General features: G+C 38.7%; 1 protein-coding gene across 1 annotated transcript; it reads right to left on the reverse strand.

Moving 5' to 3' along the window:
- LOC110272022 lies at positions 4,343-6,217 on the reverse strand. The gene is made up of 5 exons (XM_021123805.1): positions 6,075-6,217; positions 5,934-6,028; positions 5,221-5,747; positions 4,838-5,107; positions 4,343-4,780 (listed from the first exon to the last, which is right to left on the reverse strand). Exons 1-5 carry the CDS (start codon positions 6,215-6,217, stop codon positions 4,343-4,345), a joined length of 1,473 nt encoding a protein of 490 aa, XP_020979464.1.

Genomic DNA, 23,303 nt, shown 5'->3' on the forward strand with positions numbered 1-23,303 from the left:
GTTCCCGACCGTAGAGTGATGGTGTTGAGACCGCCCTTTGGATTTGGAAGGGGTTGGGATCGAAGATTAGAAGAGCTTGAGGGTTGGTTGGAGTTGTTGGAGGAAGGTAGGGCCATCCTTGAGAGCAACTCTTGAATGTTGGATAATTGAGCAGTTATGGTACCAAATTGAGCCTCATGTTTCTCTACCACACCCTTAAGTCTCTCTTGCTCTTGGGTGAGCGCACAGTTGGAATCTTCAATTTGGTGGGTAGAGGAGGAAGAGGATTGGTTGGATTGTTGCCTATGATGTGGTGCTTGGTATTTGGGGTAGTTGTTTTGATTTTGATGAGGTGTTTGGTTGTGATGATTTTGGTTGGCTTGATGGTTGTTGTTGTTATGGTGGTATTGGGATGAAGATTGGTGGTTGTTGTTGTAGTGAGAAGAAGAGTTATTCCATCTTCGATATTGATTGCTCCCTTGTGTATTGTCCCTTCACCCATAATTAGAGTTATTGCCATGAGAGTAGTTGTTTTGGCCTTGAGAGGGATAGGGTGGATGATTGTTGTAATTCACATTGGCTATGGCAAGGGTGTACTCCTCTTGAATTTGGTGACATTGATCGGTGTAATGTGTGGTGCTAGAGCACAAACCACAAATTCTAGGAGGACCTTTAAGTTGAGGAACTTGGGGTGGGGCTTGGATGGCTTGGATGGAGTAGAATGCCTTTTGCTCTTTATGCATCTCCGTAAGGATAGTGGTCATATCCCCAAGCACCTTGGTTAGGCTTGTTTCGGAAGGAGGTGCTTCTACTACACCCTTGAGGGGATTGCTTCTAACCCTTACATATTGTGTAGCCTCGGCAACATCATTTATCAAGCTCCAAGCTTCTCCCGCCATCTTGTTTTTGGAAAGGGAACCACCACTAAAGGCGGTGAGCAATCTTCTATCTTTCGCACAAAGACCACCGGTGAAGTAACTAATAAGTAAGTGAGTGTCCAATCCATGGTGTGGACAAGATTCCAATAGCCTCTAGAACCTTGTCCAATACTCATACAAACTCTCTTGGTCCTTTTGCATTATACCCGAGGTTTTCTTCCGGATGTAGTCGGTCTTTTCTGGCGGGAAGAACTTGTCTAGAAACTCTCTTCTCAAGAAATCCTAATTGGTCACAATCTCATCCGATTGTGAAAAAAACCACGTTTTTGCTTGTCCCTTAAGAGAGAAAGGAAAAGCAAAAACCATATTAGCCACCTCATCAGCTCAATGCCTTCGAGCCGTAGAACAAGCAACTTGAAAATCTCTTAGATGTCGGATAGGGTCTTGACCCGGAAGCCCATGATACTTAGGGAGTAGATTTATCAAGCTATTCTTCAACTCAAAGTTTGGATCAAGGTTGGGATACCTGATGACAAGTCATCTTAGCCTATTTTAACTAGCCTTTTTCTTTTGTTTTCAATTGAATTATGCACTTTCTTGAGCCATAAGCAAGCCAATTGGGTAGATTTTCATGTTTCCTTTGAGTTAATCAACCATGTATGAATTCTACCTTGCTTGCAAGGGTTGAAGTATGATCTCCAGAGCCCCTTGTTCATGCAAGGTGATTCGGTGTGGCTCCGCCATGTATTGTTCACTTGTAGGATGCAAATATGTATTAGTGGTGCCAACAGAAGAATAAGAAGTAGCGGACTCCAAGTCACTCTCGGTTCCGTCTAGTGATTCGGTATGCTCCCCAAGAGAGGCCGAAGTACTAGCCATATAGTTCAACCGCCGTCTAGCTTACCGAGTGTGTAACAAAGTTCTTTCAATCTCAAGGTCAAGCTCGGCTAAGCTATAGTTCGGTTGAGACCGAGTCATCAAACTTGGAAGTCATAGCACATGTATAAAAGAAATCTAAGCTATAACTAAGTATTGAAAGCAAGTAAACTATCTACACTATCCACATATTCACGTAACCAATGTCAAGGCATACATTGCAACCATTCCCCGGCAACGGCGCCAAAAATTTGATAGGTTGACTATCGTGGGTAAAGAATTTCACAAAATATTCACGTTGCAAGTATAGCTCTCAACCGACAAATAATCCTCTAATCAAATTTTAAAGAATTGGTTGTTACAAAGTTCAACCCCAATAAAAGTAACCGAAGTATTCAAACCTCGGGTCGTCTCACAAGGAATAGGCAAACATGTACATCAACATTGGTTAGAATTCTTGGGTTGGAAGTCATGATCAAGAAATTAAAATAATAGACTTAACAAGCAAGAAATCTTAAAGTGCAGGAAACTAAATCAAGTAACTAAAGCAAGGTATGAACAATTTCAAACTAATAAGAGAACACCCAAATAATTCTACTCTAAAACTAAACAAGTAACTATAACTAGAATTAAGCAATTGAAATTTTTTGGTTTCAAATATGAATAATAAAAGCAACTCTTGGCTAGGCATAGAAATTGGGGTCACTATCCTTGTCTAATAACCATATCGTGACAATTATGAGGAACCAAACTCACTAAGTCTACCTCCAAGAGCTTTATGTACGTAATAATTACTCCTAAGCTTGAGGTACGTCAAATGGCTTGATCAATCTCGACTCATAAGTCCCAATCCAACTACCAATTGACTTAGTAGTGGATTAGTGATAATGGGTATCAACTTGACCACTAAGGGTTCTCGAATCACCAAATCAATTAGACCCACTGACTCAAGTTTACCCAATTCCCTTAGCCTAGGCCAATAGTAAAGAAAACTACTCCATAATCAAAGGAAACATTTCATCAAACACATGGCATGCATTAATAAAAGACATATTCATATTGGAAATAAATTGGAGATTGAAAGTACCCACTAACAATTATCAATGGAAAACTACTCAATTAGCACTATTAACCATGGAAAACATCAATGTATCATTAACAATTCAAGATCCACAAAGTTCACAAGATTAATAGAAAATGGGAAATAACAAGAAAACATAAATCTAACACAAGATCTCAACAAAATTATACTAGAGAATTCAAATTAAGTAATCAAAAGTAGAAATCAACAAAACCCAATTCAGAATTCAACAAGGGAAGATCAAATCAAACTAGATCTAGAGAAGAACAAGGGTTTCTCTCTCTAGAAGAACAACAAGCAAGAACTAGCCAAAATTGTGTCTATGTGTGTAATGAATGATCCCCTCCTTTCCCCTAGAGTTCCTGGGTCTTTTCCATGCAGAATCAACTTGAATTTGGGACTGATGAGCCTCAGAAATCGCCAGCCACGATTTCTTTAATGAGGTCACGTGCTGCTCGTCATGTGCACGCATCATGTACGCATACGCGTCCCCTGAATTTCGCGATCCACGCGTACATGGCAAGCATGCGTGCGCGTCGATGAAGATTTTGCCAATCCACGCAGATGCATCACTTTTCGCGCGCCATGCCCAGCTCCTTGCACCCACGCGTGCGCGTGGGGTACGCGTAAGCATCGTAGCTGATTTCCCAAAGCCAAATTCTTCGTGTTCCTTCCACTTGTGCATGCTTTCTTTCTCTCTTCTAAGCCATTCTTACCCTACAAACTCTGAAATCACTCAACAAACATATCACGACATCAAATGGTAATAAAATAGGATCAAAATATGCATTTTTGAGGCAAAAGAAGAATGTTTTCCATCATAGAGCAATATTAGGAAGAGAACACAAAACCATGCAATTTCTGTGAATAAGTGTGGAAAATATTGACAAAACCCCCCAAATTCTACACAATATAAACCACAAAATTGGGGTTTATCAAATACCAACACCGGTGCAGTGGTCAAATTTTGCTTCAACTCTTGAGAACTCTCTTCGCATTCAGAAGTCCAAACAAATGGCGCATCCTTGCGGGTTAACTTTGTTAATGGCAAAACCATCTGAGAAAAGCCTTTGATGAATCTCCGATAATAGCTAGCTAAGCCCAAAAAAATCCTTATCTTAGTTACTGAGGTTGGTCGTCCCCATTCCATCACTACTTCAACCTTAGAAGGATCTACGGCTATCCCCTGTTTACTCACTATATGGCCAAGGAACTTCACCTCGCACTTCCAGAATTCGCACTTAGACAGTTTCACATAGAGTTTCCTTTCCTTCGGAATCTACAACACCGTTCTCAAGTGTTATGTATGCTCTTTCTCAGTCTTAGAATAAATTAGTATATCGTCAATAAAGACGACAACAAACTTATGCAAAAACGGGTGGAAGATTCTGTTCATATAGTCCATAAACACTGCAGGAGCATTTGTCAACCCAAAAGACATTACTGTATACTCGTAATGACCATAACGAGTCCTGAAAGTGGTCTTAGGGATGTCCTCATCTCTCACCCTTATCTGGTGATAACCGGATCACACATCAATCTTAGAGAAAACTTCGGCTCCTTGTAACTGATCCATGAGATCGTCAATCCTCGGCAGCAGGTACTTATTCTTTATTGTGACCTTGTTCAGTTGCCTGTAGTCTACACAGAGATACATACTCCTGCCTTTCTTCTTCACCAGTAACACCAGCGCTCCCCACTGAGACACACTAGGCCGGATGAAGCGTTTACTTATTAAATCTTCCAACTGAGCCTTGAGCTCGGACATTTCTAAAGGCGACATTCTGTAAGGGGCAATCAAGATTGGCCTCATTCCAGGTACCAACGCAATTGCAAATTCAACCTCCCGGGCAGGAAGGAATTTGTCAATGTCGTTTGGAAAGACTTTAGGAAATTCACAAGCAACCGGAACTTTCTCTAAACTTTGTTCCTCAACCGACACACTCGCAGCTAACAGCATAACGCCCTAACACTCATGTCCCGAACAATTTACTACCACGTAGTTTAAATAGCAGCCATTCACCATAATCGGCCCTTTTGATTCCTCTGGCATGAAATACAACGATTTCTCAAAAGAGTCCAGCAAAACATGGTTTTTAGACAACCAGTCCAACCCCAAGATAAGATCAAGACCGGTCATCGGCAAGCAAATTAAGTCATGGACAAAATCACATTGCTTAACCCTAAATGAAACTTGCGGACATCCTAACCTAGTCACCATGGCTTCATGAGTGACATTATACACCTTCAAATCGTAGCCCAAAACCACAATTTTCAATCCTAACTCGTTAGCCTTTTCAAATACAATGAATGAATGAGTTTCTCCCGAATCAAATAGAGCATTTAAAGTTTGACCAGCCATTCACATTTACCTCGGATAAGTGTATCGGACCCTTCGGCACCTACAGCTGAGGTAGTGAACACCCGAACAGGCTCCTGTGCTCTCTCAGTACCCCGTCTCTGCTTCTCCGAACAGTTTGAGGCTTTATGCCCCACCTTCCCACATGAGTAACACAAGCCCCAATCGGCTTTACACGGAGCACCCAGATGATGACTCCCACATCTAGCACAACCTTGCTCATTCAGAGGCTGCTTCCCAAATCTTCTTCCCGGAAAATTGTTGTTGTTAGGCCTTCTAAAGTTATTCTGACCCTGAGTCTGCTGTGGTACAAAGCCTCCATGCTTGAAAGGCTGACTCCTAGGAGCAAAGCTTCTCCCTCGGTTCTGGTAAAAAAGCCCCCTATGACTCCCTTTTTCTATAGCCGCCCTTTTTACATAGTCTTTAGTCACTCTGCTCTTATTCACCAATTCGGAGAAAGTCCTGATCTCCATTGGCCCTACTGAACTGAAGATGTTACTCTGGAGTCCTCCTTCATACTTAATACACTTCCATTCCTCGAAGTCTCGGATCTCCCTGACAACTACGAGAAAATCTGCACAGTTCCTCAAATTTTTTGGTGTATTCAGAAACTGACATGGAACACTGCTTCAGCCGTAGTAACTCAAGTTCCTTTGCCGTCCTGATAGAGTTCGGGAAGTACTTCTTATAGATTTCAACCTGGAAAGCATCCCAGGAGATAGAATCATCACCATGCTACAGGAGGCATCATGTAGCTTACCATCAATGCATTGCTTACCCAGTGAGCTGATAGGTAGCAAACTCGACACACTGCTCTTCAGGTACCTGCTGTGCTTGTAGTGCTCACTCCATGGCCTGAAACCAGGTATCAACTTTAGTCAGATTGATGGTTCCCTTAAACACTGATGGATTAGCCTTCATGAATGCTGACAGCATCATCAGCCCATTTTCGTTGTTTCCCCCATTACCATTATTGTTCATCTGCTGCCCCAACGCCTCAGCAGTGGCTTGCATAGCAGCAACCATATTCTCTAACACCGCCATAAAGTTTATCGGGTCATTCGTATTGGTTTTAGGCCCCTGTGTACTAGAACGTCCTCTCCCTCGGCCTCGACCGTGCCCACGAGGCGCCCTCTGGTTACTATACACACCAAACAATCGATATAATGTTGATCAGTCTCAATATCGGAAATCTAGTGCTTCAAAGTCCCAAATGCATGCTCATGAATATTAATGCCAGTTATATCAGTCAGATATCCTAATAGCACATAAACACACACACAGAAAATGCACAAAAGCATCGTCAGTCTATCCCTCAAGCTCTATAGGAACGAACTGCTCTGATACCATAATGTAACACCCTACCACACAGAGCCTTATGCTTAAGTCATAAGACAGAGATGGTGAGGTATTACGACATCTAAACATAAACGTATATATATAATAATAGTGAAAAAGATCTTTAACTAGGAGCCTTTGAAGAAAAAGGGATAAAACAAAATCGTTAAATTAAAAAGTGCAACACTCTGATCGATAACGTAAACAAAGCAGATAAAGTAAGCTGACACGGATATATGTACAATAGAGGGCCAAGATACAGATAACAAAGCTCAGGTCTCGGTTCGCGAAGGTAACCGGTCCGAGCACATAGTTATACATATATAGGTATATAGGAAAACCCAAAAGAAAACCCAAAATACAGAGTTACAAAACCTGAGTCTCCAAAATAACCTCTAAGAGGACTCAATACAGTATAGATAAATAATGGAGATAATAAGTATCTAAGTAAGTACAGATAACCAAAATAAAGTCTCAAGAGCTAAGGATCTTCGCTAAATCAGAAGTCTCCAGTATGCCTCAGCGAGGAGCCTCACATCCTGCATCTGAAAACCACAAAATCCGCATGGGTGAGAACCGAAGGTTCTCAGCATGGTAACAGTGCCCACATATCTAACATATAATGTCCTGGGAAAGCCGAACAAAATCTTAGAACTCCCAATTCATAATTAAGGCGTATAAACATAACTAAACCATGAGAAACGAAAATAGAAAACTAACTAAGAATCTTCAGTCTAACTAAAACTCCCCTTTCCAACTCCTTAGAACCTCCCAACCGCCACCGGTAATAGAATATTGCAAGCACAATTATATCAAGCAAGAAAATCACAAATAGAAAGCAGATACAACAGTTAAACAAGTAGCAAGTATTTATGTAGTCAATTAGGCATTCCAATCAAATCACACCAAACAAACATATAAATGCATATGATGCATGCCTGTCCTAGTAGCTGATGAGTCTCATCTATCGGTTATAAAGCCAACCTGATAAGTCCTGGTAGCTAACCATTGGACTGTCCCTCTATCGTGCATTCCCAACTCAAGTTATTCACAAACATAATCATAATCACATACAACACCCACACTGGTGTTTATCCATGGGGGCGAGCTCATCCGGAACTTTCACAGTGTCCGACCACAGTTACGATATAGGGTCATCAGAGTATCGAGTCTCAACCTGGAGCACGTGGTGGCTAGCCACTGCTTTCTCCCAGGAAACTCGTATCTCAGATAGGTGGAAGTGCAACAATCACATTTTCAATCAAGAAGCATATATGCATTCATACTCAACCATAAATCAACATTTATCTCAGCCATCCGGTTTATAATCATAATTCATAACCAGCCATAATTTATTATCACACACCGCCATTCGGCTCACATCATACACAGCACTTCCACCATCATCCTCAACAACTCATACAATCATCATTCATCATAATTCCTCGTAATTTTCCCTTTTCTTCATCCACAAGTTACCCTCTTCCTTAGCTTCTTCTAATTACTAGGCATTCTATAATTATTTAGGACTTAAAGGATGAAAATAGGGGCTTACAAGCTTGAAATTCAGTTTCAAAAACATAAAAAATCATATTTGTTAGAAACAGGGTCACGCGTACACGTGGATCACATGTACGCGTGAGCACCAAAGAAATCCCAAGTAACGCGTATGTGTGGTGATGAGTGATAAAACCCAATTTTTTGGTTTATCTTGTGTTGATTTTAGAGGATTTTATCAAACTTTCTCACATTTATTCAATGAAATAGCATGGTTTTGTGAATTTCTCCTAATTTGTGCTTAAGAGTAAGAACATGCTTTTTAGGCCTTTAAATCGCTAATTTTATTTCACTTTAATTCCATTCAATGGCTTGATTTGTTTGTTAAGTGATTTCAGGATTAGAAGGCAAAGATTGGGTTGAAGAAATGAAGAAAAAGCATGCAAAAATGGAGAACTCATGAGGAAATGAAGGAATTGCTAAGCTGTCAATCCTGACCTGTTCGTACTAAATCGATCATAACTAGAGCTATAGAAATCCAAATGAGGCGGTTCTAGTTGCGTTAGAAAGCTAACATCCGGGAATTTAAAATGATATGCAATTTACCATAGTTTCCTTGCATTTAGGTGACGCGCACACGTCGCCCATGCGTGCGCGTCGTAGGATCAGCGTGGGCCATTTTAAGCAACTCGTGGTCAGTGATTTCTAGCTCATTTTGGGCCCAATCAAACTCATTTCTGATGCTATTGAACCCAAGGATTGAAGGGGGAATGAACCAAGTAGTCATAGTTTGGTTTTCATCATGTTGTAGGTTACAATTCTAGAGAGAGAAGCTCTCCCTTCTCTCTAGAATTTAGGGTAGTTTAGGTTTAATTCTCTTAGATCCAACTTTCAATTCTTGTTTGATTTAGTTTTCCCTTTTAATTTCTTGTTGTTATATCTTTACTCTTCTAGTTTTACTTGTTGATTTCTTATTTTGCTCTTTTTTACTTTCATAAACCCTTGTTGGATTTTAATTTTCTTTTAATACAATTTTATGTTTCCATGTCCTTTTTATGTTTATCTTCATTGCTATTGTTGATTTCTTTCTTGTGTTAGTTATGGGTTTAATTAATTCTTGCATTTTGTGATGTTTACTTTTATTACACACTAGGTGTTTGATAGAATGCTTTCTCTAGTTTTTGAGTATTTCTCTTTACTCTTCGTCCAGGCTAAGGGAATTGGGTAAACTTGAGTCATTGGGTTTAAATGATTTGGTGATTTGAGAATCCTAGTGGTCGATTTGATACCCATTGACACCAATCTACTACTAAGTCAATTAGTAGTTGGATTGGGGCTTATGAGTTGAAATTGACCAAGCCATTTAACATACTTCAAGCTTGGAAGTAGACATTATATGTACTTCAAGCATAGAGGTAGACTTAATGAGCTTGGTTCCTCATAATTGTCAAGATATGGTTATTAGACAAGGATGGTGATCCCAATTTCCCATGTCTAGCCAAGAGTTCTTTTCCTTTCTTTTATTAGTTAATTGTCATTTACTTTCTCGCTTTTATATTTCCTTGCCAATTACAAATCAAACCCCCTTGTTTTTCATAGCCAATAATTGATCACTTCATTGCATCTCCTTGTGAGATGACCTGAGATTTGAATACTTCGGTTAATTTTCATTGGAGTTTGTACTTGTGAGTTGTGACAACCAAACCATATTAAAATTTGATTTGAGTATTGTTAGTTGGTTGGGAACTATACTATCAATGGAAATTATTTTGTATGAAATTCCTAATTCCTAACCATCATAAATTCTTTCTAATAAAAGTTTTGGTGCCGTTGCTGGGGAATTGTAATGGTGCTATGTTATTGGCTATTGTTAATATGTGAATATGTTTGCCTTTTTCTTGTTTGTTAGTTTTTGTTAGGTTTAGGACTTTGTTGCTTATTTTTGTTAGCTTTTATTTTTATTTACTACTATGAATTCTCACCCTTTTGGCTATGAGTTTGGCTCAAATTATGTTGTAGGAAATGGAAGCTACAATGACAACATGCATCACGGATGGAACAATCAAAGATGGGAGGAGCCTCAAAGGATTGATCAACCTTCTTGGCAACAACCTCCTCCGGTCTCTTGTAGGTATAATTCCACTCCTAATGCATATCAATCTAATGGATGCGGTGATCCTCATTGTGGTTGTCAACAACCACCACCATATGTCTATGAGCCACCCCCTCAACATGGTTTTGAACCACCTTACTCACAAGCTCCATTCCACCAAACACCTCTATATGACCCCAATCCATATCCATCATACCAACCACCTTATGAGCCATATGAACCATACATAGAACCACAACAATTCCAACACAACTACTCCCAAGAACCACCTCCATATACACCATTTTCATACCTTTACCAAGATGAACCACCTTCTAATTATGAACCATTCCTCCCAAACAATGAACCCTCTCTTCCACCACCACCTTTATTGGACCAATCTCTCCAACCCCTAATGCAAGAACAACAAGAACTTCTAATTCGTTACCAAGAGCAAGGGGAAGTGGTGGCTAGTTTAACCGAAGTGATGAGCCAATTGGCATCAATGTGCTCAACTATGCAAGACACCCTTATTGCTAAATATGGAGGATTAGTTGAAGAGCACAATGAGAAGGAGAATTTGGAGCTTCAAGGTAAAGAAGAAGAGTTGAAGCAAGGAGTGCAATAAGGGGAGAAAGTTGAGACAATTGAGCTAGAAGAAGTGGTTGAAGACTTAGGAGATGTTGGAAGTCCATGGGAATGTAGAATCATAGAGTCCTCTTCCAAGAAGCTTGATATTAATGTTGAGGAGGGTGTACAACCTCCAAGGCATATCATGGTGGAAAACTTTGAAGAGTTTGATCAAGAGATGGATTCAATCATTGATGAATTCTTATGTATAATTGAATCCTCTCCCATTGGACATGAAATTGAAGTCATAGAACAATATGCACAACCTTCAACACACTTGGTGAGCAATGAATATGAGATGAAATTGGAAGAAAGCTACCAAGAAGAAGGTTTGGAAGAAGTTGGGCAAGAGACAAGTTCCATCATTAAAGACAACTCCACACCAAGTGACATTGATGACCTTGTTGAAGATTCTCCTAATGGATGTGAAGTTGATGTTGAAGTGGACTTCACACAACCTCCCAAATTTGATTTAATTGATGATGATGAGGAGTTGGAAGAAGTTGACAAGCAAGGAGAAGTTGTCAAAAGGTGAAGGTACTCAAAGAAGAGCACAAGGGAGTGGAACTTGCAAGATCATTGGAACCACCCCTTCCTAAGTCACCATCCAACACAACATTCAAGTGGGTAAAATTCCTATCTCTAAGCTTTGTTATCCCACTTGAATATGGTTTGCTTGAGACGGATGGGAAACTTAGAGCTCTTTATGGCTTTAAGAGCAAAAGGGAGATAGTTAGTGTTTGAAAACATCACTCTAGGTTCATTATGGTTAGAGGCTCAAGGTTTAGGAGCAATGGTTGGTGTAGAGCTAGATTGTTTGGGACTAGGAGAATGTTTGCATGCTTCATTGAGAATTTGGTTTGCCTACCACCCAATTGGAATCATGATGATCAATTAGAAGATGGGTGTGAAAACAAGGTTTGGAATCTCAGACTACAATATGAGGATCAATTTTGGGAGCCCTTAGCTTGTGTGAAACTTCACCAAAGCTTGGTGCCGTTAATTTTGAGATTTGGAGCTTACTTGAAATCCAAGCATTGGTGGAAGTTCAAGGATTAATACAAGAATAAGCCACCTTAGCAAGGACCCAATCAAATGTCCAACTTAAGGACAATAAATAAAAGTGCTAGGTGGAAGACACCCCACCATGGTAAAATCTTTCCATTCTCTTGTAGATATAATCAATGAATGAATTGGGTTGTCATCGTTAGGTAGTTTTCTTCTTTTCATACTTTTACATATCTTGCTTTGATTGCTAGGTTGCTAGTTAGGCTCATACTTTGATTAGAATAGTTGTTTTTGAATTGCATTTTTCTTGAAGTGCAAGTTTTGTTTGTTTTGTCTTTGAAAATTTTTCAAAAAACTAAAAGATTTTTGTTAAATTTGAATTTTGGTTGCTTTAGAGTGTTTATAGGTTAGGAGAGTGCCCTGTTTTTGTTTTCTATGTTTTAAGAAAAATAAAAAGGGGCCACCCCACCCTTAAGCGTGGGCGACGCTTACACGTCGTATGCCATATGGGGACTCCTGGTACAAAAACAAGAGAGTTGTGCGGGAATTGTGCTGCCTTTGTGCGAATAGCACAATCTGGACCCACGCGTACGCGTGGGCGACGCTTACGCGTCCCCTGTACTTTCTGCGTTTCATGCATATGCGTGGGCGACGCTTACGTGTCGCCTGTCCGTGCTGCACCCCACGCATAAGAGTGGGCGACGCTTACGCATCGCCTTGCGCCCTATTTCTTCTCCTTTCTCTTTACTCCTTTCTTCTTCTTTCTTCTCTCCTTCTTCTTTCTTTCTACCTTTCTTCTTCTCTCTTCTTCCTTTCTTACTTTCTTCTTTTTCCTCTCTTCAAAAAAATAAAAATAAAAATAAATAAATAAAATAAATAAATAAATAAATAAAATACTAAAAAAATATAAAAAAATTTTACTTTTTATTTTTCTCATCTTTCATTTTCTTTTATTTATTGCATTTGCATACTTTTATTCATTACATTTTAATTTTGTTTTTATAGCTTGTTCTTATTTTCTTTTCTAAAGTTTCTTATTTTAATAATGGTGTTGAACTCTCTTAGTCAATTGTTGAGAATTTCTTGGTTAATCTTGGTGCTTCTTGACTTGTTTGATGTTGTTGGGTGATGAAACTTTTAAATCAATGCTTAATCTTTGATGACTCTTGCATCCTTTGTGCATTGACATGAACTTTTAATGTCTCTCATGAGCCTCTCTTTCCTATGTAAACTTAATGCTCAACATGCTCTTCATCTCATTCACTTATACTTTGATTTTATTCTTGCATCAAGTAGTGGCTGATATGCCTTAGCTTATATTGTTTTCTCACTTATATGTTGTAGCTACCAAATAGTTGAGAACCTTACTCTTATTTGGCATTAGCCCCTGCCTATGTTCTATTGCTTTGATATATTTGTTGTAGGCTTAATTTTCTTTCTTTTTCTTTCCTTTTACGTTGGCCACCAAAAGAGGAAAAGGAAAAGCTTCTGAATGGGGGCAACAACCAAGTCCACCTGCATAATCATTTGAGGAAGCTCATCAGTTGTAGCAAAACGTCCACCTTGCTCTTCTTTGCATGCACCGAGGATGGTGCAATCTTCAAGTGTGAGAGGTCGTTCAACCGATCTCTATGGGTAACAACTTTCTTTTTCAACCCCAATTCTTAATTTTCTTTGTTAGTTAGTTGTTGCATTGCATGATAGGTTGTATGTTAGTTAGAATTTGTACATATTTTACCACTTCTTTTTATGTTAGGACTACTTGGTTAGGGTGATAATTTCTTTTCCAAGAAAACTGTTTTTAGGGCACCCTACCAATTTGAAAATTTTTGTTGAACTTGCTTGAGGAATTTATTTTGCAACATGGTTTTTGAGCTAAGAAGACAAGCAGGTGAGTTTTGAGCCCAATTGCGTGGTTACATCATATAACCACTTATTTTTATTCTTGTGTGTATTATTCTCTTTCTATGATTGTGATCTTTGATTTGTTTGATTCTTTATGTCCATTATTCCATGTATGAATGCATTTATATGATTGAGGCCATCATTTCATTTAGCTCACTTACCCAAATAGCCTACCTTTCATTAACTATTGTTAGCCAATTTTGAGCCTGTTCTTTTGTTCTTAATTTTAGCACATCACTACCCCTAAGTGAAAAACAATAAATGTCCCTTAATTTGAATCTTTGATTAGCTTAGGCTAGTGAGGGTGTTGATGAGGGAAAAATGATTCCACACAAACTCACTGGCAAGTGTACCGGGTCGCATCAAGTAGTAATAACTCACAAGAGTGAGGTCAATCCCACAAGGATTGATGGATTGAGCAACTTTAGTATGGTAATGAATTTAGTTAAGCGAATATTTGATGAATTTGGTGAAATTTTGATTAACAGAATTGAAATTGCATGAAAATAAAATGCAGAAAGTAAATTGGCCAAATCTTAAATTGCAGAAGAAGTAAATTGCAGAAACTTAAAGTGCAAGAAATTAAACGAGCTGAAACTTAAATTACAAGAAAGGTAAATAACTAAAACTTAAAGTGCAAGTAATTTAAATTACCGAATCTAAATTGCAAGAAAACTTAAATTGCATGAATAAAAGGATTTGGGTAATGGGAGTCGAAACAGAACTAGAAAATATAAATTGCAATGAATTAAGAACTCTCAGATGAAGACACTCAGAAAATAGATCAACTCAGTACCTGATGACAAGTCATCTTAGGCTAATTTCACAAGCCTTTTTCATTAATTTTTACTTGGTTTTCATGCATTTTTGGGCAATAAATAAGTGTTTGAGTGAGAATTTCATGCTTGTCTTGATTCAATCAAACATTGGTAATTTTATGCATTTTCATTAGATTTCTTGCAAGATTTAGTTGATAATATGAATGATGCAAGATTTGATGATTATGCCAAGGCTTTGATGTATTTATTTGGTTGATGATAGGTAAAAAGGTGAAGGAAAAAAAGCAATAAGAGCACTAATAGAAGAATCACACTCTCAAGGTGGCAAAAGAGTTGGAAACAGACTCAAGGAGGAGCAAAGAGGATTTGCAACCCTGACCTCTTCACACTCCAACAAGAATAACTCGAGCTAAAAAACTCCAAATGAGGTGATTTTAGTGGCATTGTAAATTTGGAATCTAGAGCTTTCTAAGCATATATGGCACTGCATGGTGGACACTAAATCTGAGGGAGAAAACTTACCCCGAAAGTGCAAAGATGAACATAGTATCAACCTGCAGTAAGGCCAGCTGACCTCTTCACCTTCCAAGGAGGATAACTTGAGCTGTAAAGCTTTAAATGAAAATCTCTTAAATGCATTGAAAAGTAGACATCCAGAGCTTTCCAACAATATATAATAGTATGGGGTGAACATTAAGTTTGGGCTTCAGAAGCCGGCGCTAACTTTGGCCTCCAAAATAGCGTTCACTAAGTGAACGTGGCATTCACTAATTGAACATTTTCGGCCTCCAAAACAGCACGACCATGCCTTCTTCAAAGGACCATAACTTGAATTATAGATGTTTAATTGATGCGCTTCTAGTTGCGTTGGAAAGCTGACATTCATATCTTTCCAACAATATATAACAATCTATATTTGACATGAAATTGAAGCACAAGTGATAGGCATCTTTAAGACCCAAAAAACCACACTCAGCAATGCTTTTGGGCTAGCGTTCACTTTGAAAGTGAACGTGGCATTCACTTTGAAAGTGAACGTGGTGTTCACTTTGTGAACGTTTTCGTAATTTCAAGTGTTGAAGCGAAGGATTTGCCATCCCATGCACTAAGGGTGTTCAAGGTTTGAACGTAGCGCTCAACCAAGGGAGTGCTAGGCAATGTTTATATAATGAACGTAGTGCTCAACAATGGAGCGCTGACCAAGGAAGAAAGGCGCGCGTTCAATAAGGGTAGTGCTCAAGGAGTGAACATGACGTTCACTAAGTGAACGCTAGGGGGCAACATGCGCATCAAAGGTATGCTTGGCAAAGTGAACGGAACGTTCACTTTATGCACGGAGCGCTCCACTGGGAGCACCAAATGCACCCTGACCCACTTCAAACAATCGCCACTCTGATCCACTTCTTCAAGGCCAAACCAAGCAAAGCCCATTGGACATGACTCAAGGACACAAGAGACAGTTAGATTAGGAATTTCATTTGAATTGTAATTTATTTTCAATTTCAATTTCATTTTCACTTCGTAAAGCCTATATAAAGGCACGAGTTTCATTTCAAAAAGAGCTAGGCTGGCTCTGCAAGAGAGCAATCGGAGTAGGAGTAGGAGTAGAATAGAAAGTTCTCTTTGAAACACTTTAATTCTTCTGCATTTTTACATTTCAGTGTTGCAATTCAAATTAGCTTATGCAATTTTAGTTTCTGATAATCTTCTTCTGCAAGTTTTCCTTTCCGTAATTTTACATGAGTTTGTGTGGAAATCTAATTTTCACCCATCAAGTTTTTGGCGCCGTTGCTGGGGATTGATTTAGTTCGACAATGATTAAGTGGGTGAGAAGTCTAGATTAAGCATTTTCTTTGTTTTTGTCCTTTTAATTTTCTGTTGAAACCAAGGTGTTTGTGTTTTTGCCTCACTAAGCAAACCTCATTTGAGTTATGAATTTCTATTTTAATTGGTGATGTGTTTTACAAAATTCAAATGGAGTTCAACTCATCTTATGATCAAACAGATTTTATGGGATATTACCCACCATCACCAATCTCTAATGGTGGCTGGGAATATCACCAAGAAATCACAGATTCTGAGCACTCCAATCAATGGAGATATGCTTCAGAGCCACAAGATGAGTAAGACAATTTCGTGGGATATTGCCCATGATGAGCGGATAATTTATACGCTTTTTGGCATTGTTTTTAGGTAGTTTTTAGTAGGATCTAGCTACTTTTTAGTATAATTTTATTAGCTTTCAAGCAAAATTCACATTTCTAGAATTTACTATGAGTTTGTGTGTTTTTCTGTTATTTCAGGTATTTTCTGGCTGAAATTGAGGGACCTGAGCAAAAATCTGATTCAGAGGCTGAAAAAGAACTGCAGATGCTATTGGATTCTGACCTCCCTGCACTCGAAATGGATTTTCTGGAGCTACAGAAACCCAATTGGCGCGCTCTTAATTGCGTTGGAAATGAGACATCCTGGGCTTTCCAGAATATATAATAGTCCATACTTTGCCCGAGTTTTGATAACGCAAACTGGCATTTAAACACCAATTTTCTGCCCTATTCTGGCGTCAAATGCCAGAACTGAGTTACAAGCTGGAGTTAAACGCCCAAACTGGCACCAAAGCTAGCGTTTAACTCCAAGAAGAGTCTCTACACATGAAAGCTTTAATGCTCAGCCCAAGCACACACCAAGTGGGCCCGAAAGTGGATTTCTGCATCATTTACTTATTTTCTGTAACTCTAGGATACTAGTTTAGTATAAAAACTACTTTTAGTGATTTATTTTACATATTTGGATCAATTTAGATCCTTGATCAGTTTTATGCTATCATAGATCATATTGTACACGTTTGGGGCTGGCCATTCGGCCATGCCTGGACCTTCATCACTTATGTATTTTCAACGGTGGAGTCTCTACACCCCATAGATTAAGGTGTGGAGCTCTGCTGTTCCTCATGAATTAATGCAAAGTACTATTGTTTTTCTATTCAATTCAAGCTTATTCTTATTCTAAGATATTCATGCGCACATAAGAATATGATAAATGTGATGATCAAGTGACACTCATCACCATTCTCACTTATGAACGCGTGCCTGACAAACACTTCCGTTCTACATGAAAACAAGCTTGAATGCGTATCTCTTGGATCTCTTTTCAACAATTCACATCGTCTCTCCTGACTACAAAGCATCTGAATCCGAGATCAGAATCTTCGTGGTATAGGCTAGAATCAATTGGCAGCATTCCTGAGATCCGGAAAGTCTAAACCTTGTCTGTGGTATTCCGAGTAGGATCTGCGAAGGGATGACTGTGACGAGCTTCAAACTCGCGACTATGGGGCACAATGAAAGTGCACAAAAGGATCATTGGATCTTTTTTGACACGATCGAGAACCAACAGCTGATTAGCCATGCGGTAGCTGTGCCTGGTATTTTTCATCCGAGATGAGAAATCCGACAGTTGATTAGCCGTACAGCAACTGTAGAGGACCATTTTCACTGAGAGGACGGGAGGTAACTATTGACAACGGTGATACCCAACATGCAGCTTGCCATGGAAAGGAGTATGAATGATTGAATGGAGGCAGTAGGAAAGCAGAGATTCAGAAAGAATAAAGCATCTCCATACGCTTATCTGAAATTCTCACCAATGAATTACATAAGTATCTCCATCTTATTTTATGTTCTAGTTGTATTTTAATTATCAAAACCTCACAACCATTTAAATTTGCCTGACTGAGATCTACAAGATGACCATAGCTTGCTTCAGGCCGACAATCTCCGTGGGATCGACCCTTACTCACGTAAGGTTTATTACTTGGACGACCCAGTGCACTTGCTGGTTAGTTGTGCAGAGTTGTGAAAAGGAGTTGAGATTACAATCATGCGTACCAAGTTGTTGGCACAGTTTGTTATCACAATTTCGTGCACCAAGTTTTTTGCGCCGTTGCCAGGGATTGTTCGAGTTTGGACTACTGACGGTTCATCTTGTTGCTCAGATTAGGTAATTTTATTTTCTTTTTAAGCTTTTTAAAATTTATTTTCGAAAAATACAAAAAAATTAATAAAATCAAAAAACCAAAAATAAATTGTGTTTCTTGTTTGAGTCTAGTGTCAAATTTCTAAGTTTGGTGTCTTGCATGTGTTTCTTTTCTTAAAAAAATTTTCAAAAATAAGTTCTTGGTGTTCATCTCGACATTCAAAATGTTCTTGGTGTTCATCTTGACATTCAAAGTGTTCTTGCATGCATCATGTGTTTTGATCTTAAATTCTCATGTTTTAAGTCTTTTTATTGTTTTTCTCGTTCTTCATTAAAAATTTAAAAATAAAAAAAATATTTTTCGCTTATTCTTCTTATAAATTTCGAATATTTGAGTTGACTTAGTCAAAAATTTTTAAAAATCTAGTTGTTTCTTATGAGTCAAGTCAAATTTTTAATTTAAAAAAAAATCCTATCTTTTCAAAACCTTTTCAAAAATCAAATCTTTTTCATTTTTTTCCATTTTTTTCGAAAATTTTAAAAATTGATTTTCAAAATATTTTTCTTATTTTTATTTCATATTTTCCAAAATCTTTACTAACAATTAATGTGATTGATTCAAAAATCTCAAGTTGTTACTTGCCTATTAAGAAAGGTTCAATCTTTAAATTTTAAAAATCATATCTTTTAGTTTCTTGTTAGTCAAGTAATCAACTTTAATTTTCAAAATCAAATCTTTTTAAGTTTCCTTTTCAAATCTTTTTCAAAATGAATTTCAATCATATCTTCTTCAAAATTAATTTCAAAATCTTTTCTAACTTCTTCTCTTTTCAAAAATTGATTTTCAAATCTTTTTCAGTTAACTACTTGACTTTTTGTTTGTTTTACTATTTCTTATCTTTTTCAAAACCACCTAACTACCTATCTCTCTAATTTTTGAAAATCACTAACCTCTTTTTCAAAATTCCTTTTAATTAGCTAATTGTTTTAAATTTTAATTTTATTTTATTCCTTTTAATAATTTCGAATTTTAACTAATAATTAAAATAAAAACAAAATATTTTTCCTTTATTTTTAATTATTTTCAAAAACTCTCCCTCTCTCATCTCTTTCTATTTATTCTATTTATTTACTAACACTTCTCTTCTTCTTATAATTCGAACCATCTCCTTCTCTTTGTGTTCGAATTCTTCTTCTTCCTCCTCCTTCATTCTATTCTTCTCTTCTTCTACTCACATAAAGGAATCTCTATACTGTGACATAGAGGATTCCTCTTCTTTTCTATTCTCTTCTTTTTCATATGAGGAGGAACAAGGATAAAGACATTCTTATTGAAGCTGATCCTGAACCTGAAAGGACTCTTAAGAGGAAAATAAGAGAAGCTAAAGCACAACCCTCTAGAGAGGACCTGACAGAAATTTTTGAAAAAGAAGGAGACATCGCCAAACCCAATAACAATGGCGGAGATGCAAGGAAGACGCTTGGTGACTTTATTGCACCCTCTTCTAACTTCTATGGAAGAACCATCTCAATTCCTGCCATTGGAGCAAACAACTTTGAGCTTAAGCCTCAATTAGTTTCTCTAATGCAACAGAATTGCAATTTTTATGGACTTCCATTGGAAGATCCCCATCAGTTCTTAGCTGAATTCTTGCAAATTTGTGGCACTGTCAAGACCAATGGAGTTGATCCTGAGGTCTACAAACTTATGCTTTTCCCTTTTGCTATAAGAGACAGAGCTAGGACATGGTTGGACTCACAACCTAAAGAGACCCTGAACTCTTGGGAAAAGCTGGTCAATGCTTTCCTGGCCAAGTTCTTTCTACCTCAAAAGATGAGCAAGCTTAGAGTGGAAATCCAAACCTTCAGACAGAAGGAAGGTGAGTCCCTCTATGAAGCTTAGGAAAGATATAAGCAATTGATCAAAAGGTGTTCTTCTGACATACTTCCAGAATAGAGCATCATATGTATATTCTATGATGGTCTATCTGAGTTGTCAAAAATGTCATTGGACCATTCTGCAGGAGGATCTCTTCATCTGAAAACCCCTGCAGAAGCTCAAGAACTCATTGAAATGGTTGCAAATAACCAGTTCATGTACACCTCTGAGAGGAGTCCTGTGAATAATAGGACGCCTCAGAAGAAGGGAGTTTTTGAAATTGATACTCTGAATGCCATATTGGCTCAGAACAAAATATTGACTCAGCAAGTCAATATGATTTCTCAGAGTCTGAATGGATTGTAAGCTGCATCCAACAGTACTGATGCGCATAAACTAGTTATGCTACGATTTAGGAAATTGCACGATCGGCAAAATTCCTTCCGGCAAGTGCACCGGTTATCGTCGTCAAGTAAAAACTCACAATAGAGTGTACTAAAGAAGTATCTTTTGAAGAAGAAGCTTATGATCCTGAGAACCCTGCAATGGCAGAGGTGAATTACATGGGAGAACCCTATGGAAACACCTATAATCTTTTATGGAAAAATCATCCAAATTTCTCATGGAAGGACCAACAGAAGCCTCAACAAGGCTTCAACAATAATGGTGGAAGAATTAGGTTTAGCAATAGCAAGCCTTTTTCATAATCTTCTCAGCAACAGACAGAGAATTCTGAACAGAGCCATTCTGGCTTGGCAGCCATAGTCTCTGATCTATCCAAGACCACACAAAGTTTCATGAATGAAACAAGGTCCTCCATTAGAAATTTGGAGGCACAGGCGGGTCAGCTGAGTAAGAAGATTACTGAAACTCCTCCCAATACTCTCCCAAGCAATACAGAAGAAAATCCCAAGAGAGAGTTCAAGGCCATAACTATGACCAACATGGCCGAACCTGGAGAGAGTGGGGAGGACGTCAGTCCCAGTGAGAAAAGCCTCATGGGACGTCCTCTGGACAGAAAGGAGTTTCCCTTTGAGGAACCAAAGGAATTTGAGGCTCATACAGAGACCATAGAGATTCCATTGAACTTCCTTTTGCCATTCATGAGCTCTGATGAATATTCTTCCTCTGAAGAGGATGAAGACATCACTGAAGAGCACGTTGCTAAGTATCTAGGAGCAATCATGAAGCTGAATGCCAAGTTATTTGGTAATGAGACTTGGGAGGATGAACCCCCTTGTTCACCAATGAACTGAATGCATTAATGAGGTAGACATTACCTCAGAAGAAACCGGATCCCAGAAAATTCTTCATACCTTGTACAATAGGCACCATGACCTTTGAGAAGGCTCTGTGTGATCTGGGGTCAGGGATAAACCTCATGCCACTCTCTGTAATGGAGAATCTGGGAATCTTTGAGGTACAAGCTACAAGAATCTCACTAGAGATAGCAGACAAATCAATGAAACAGACTTATAGATTAGTAGAGGACGTGATAGTAAAGGTTGAAGGCCTTTACATCCCTGCTGATTTCATAATCCTAGACACTAGGAAGGATGAGGATGAATCCATCATCCTTAGCAGACCCTTCCTAGCCACAGCAAAAGCTGTGATTGATGTTGACAGAGGAGAGTTGGTCCTTCAGTTGAATGAGGACTACCTTGTATTCAAGACTCAAGGTTCTCCTTCTGTAACCATGGAGAGGAAGCATGAAAAGCTTCTCTCAATATAGAGTCAAACAAAACCCCCACATTCAAACTCTAAGTTTGGTGTTGGGAGGCCACAACCAAACTCTAAGTTTGGTGTTGAGAGGCCACAACCAAACTCTAAGTTTGGTGTTGAGAGGCCCCAACCCTGCTTTGATTATCTGTGAGGCTCCATGAGAGCTCACTATCACGCTATTGACATTAAAGAAGTGTTTATTGGGAAGCAACCTAATGTTATTTAATTATATCATTTATTTTCCATTGATATTTTATGTTTTCTTTAGGTTGATGATCATGTGAAATCACGAAAATAACTGAAAAATAAAAAATAGACTGAAAAACAGCATTAAAAATAGCTCACCCTGGACGAAGAGCTTACTGGTGTTTAAACGCCAGTAAGAGTAGCAGAATGGGCATTTTTAACGCCCAGTCTGGCACCATTCTGGGCGTTTAACGCCAGAAACAGGCACCAGACTAGCGTTTAACACCAGAAACAGGCACCAGACTGGCGTTTAACGCCAGAACAGGGCACCAAGTTGGCGTTAAACGCCAAAGAAGGGAGAAAAGCTGGCGTTAAATGCCAGAAACAGGTAGCAATCTGGCGTTTAACGCCAGAATTGCACTCTAAAGGCGTTTTGCACGCCTAAATGGAGCAGGGATGCTAAGTCTTTGACCCTTCAGGATCTGTGGATCCCACAGGATCCCCACCTACCCCACCTCTTCTTCTCTCCTCTTCACACATTTCCATAACACTCTTCCCCAAATACCCTTCACCTATCAAATCTTACCCTTTTCCCCAAATACTCTCACCAATCACCTCCATATCTCTTCCAAAATACCCTTCACCAATCACCTCATTCACTTTTCCACAAAACACCACCTACCTTCAAAACCCTTATACCCTCATCACTCCTTCAATCTCACACATCACAAAACCCTTATACCCCCTTGGTCGAATTCTCCTCTCCCTCCATCTCCTTCATTTTCTTCTTGTTCTCCTTCATTCTTTCTTCTTTGCTCGAGGACGAGCAAACACTTTAAGTTTGGTGTGGTAAAAGCATTGCTTTTTATTTTTCCATAACCATTTATGGCACCTAAGGCCGGAGAAACCTCTAGAAAGAGGAAAGGAAAGGCAAAATCTTCCACCTCCGAGTCATGGGAGATGGAGAGATTCATCTCAAAAGCCCATCACTAAAAAGAGGATGGAGCAAACAAGAGAGCCCACTCATGGACCACAACAAGAGCATGAGGAAATTCCTCATCATGAAATCCCTGAGATACCTCAAGGGATGCCTTCCTCCACAAAACTATTGGGAGCAAA

This window comes from Arachis ipaensis, chromosome B05 (genome assembly GCF_000816755.2).
Source record: "Arachis ipaensis cultivar K30076 chromosome B05, Araip1.1, whole genome shotgun sequence".
NCBI classification, from domain to species: domain Eukaryota; kingdom Viridiplantae; phylum Streptophyta; class Magnoliopsida; order Fabales; family Fabaceae; genus Arachis; species Arachis ipaensis.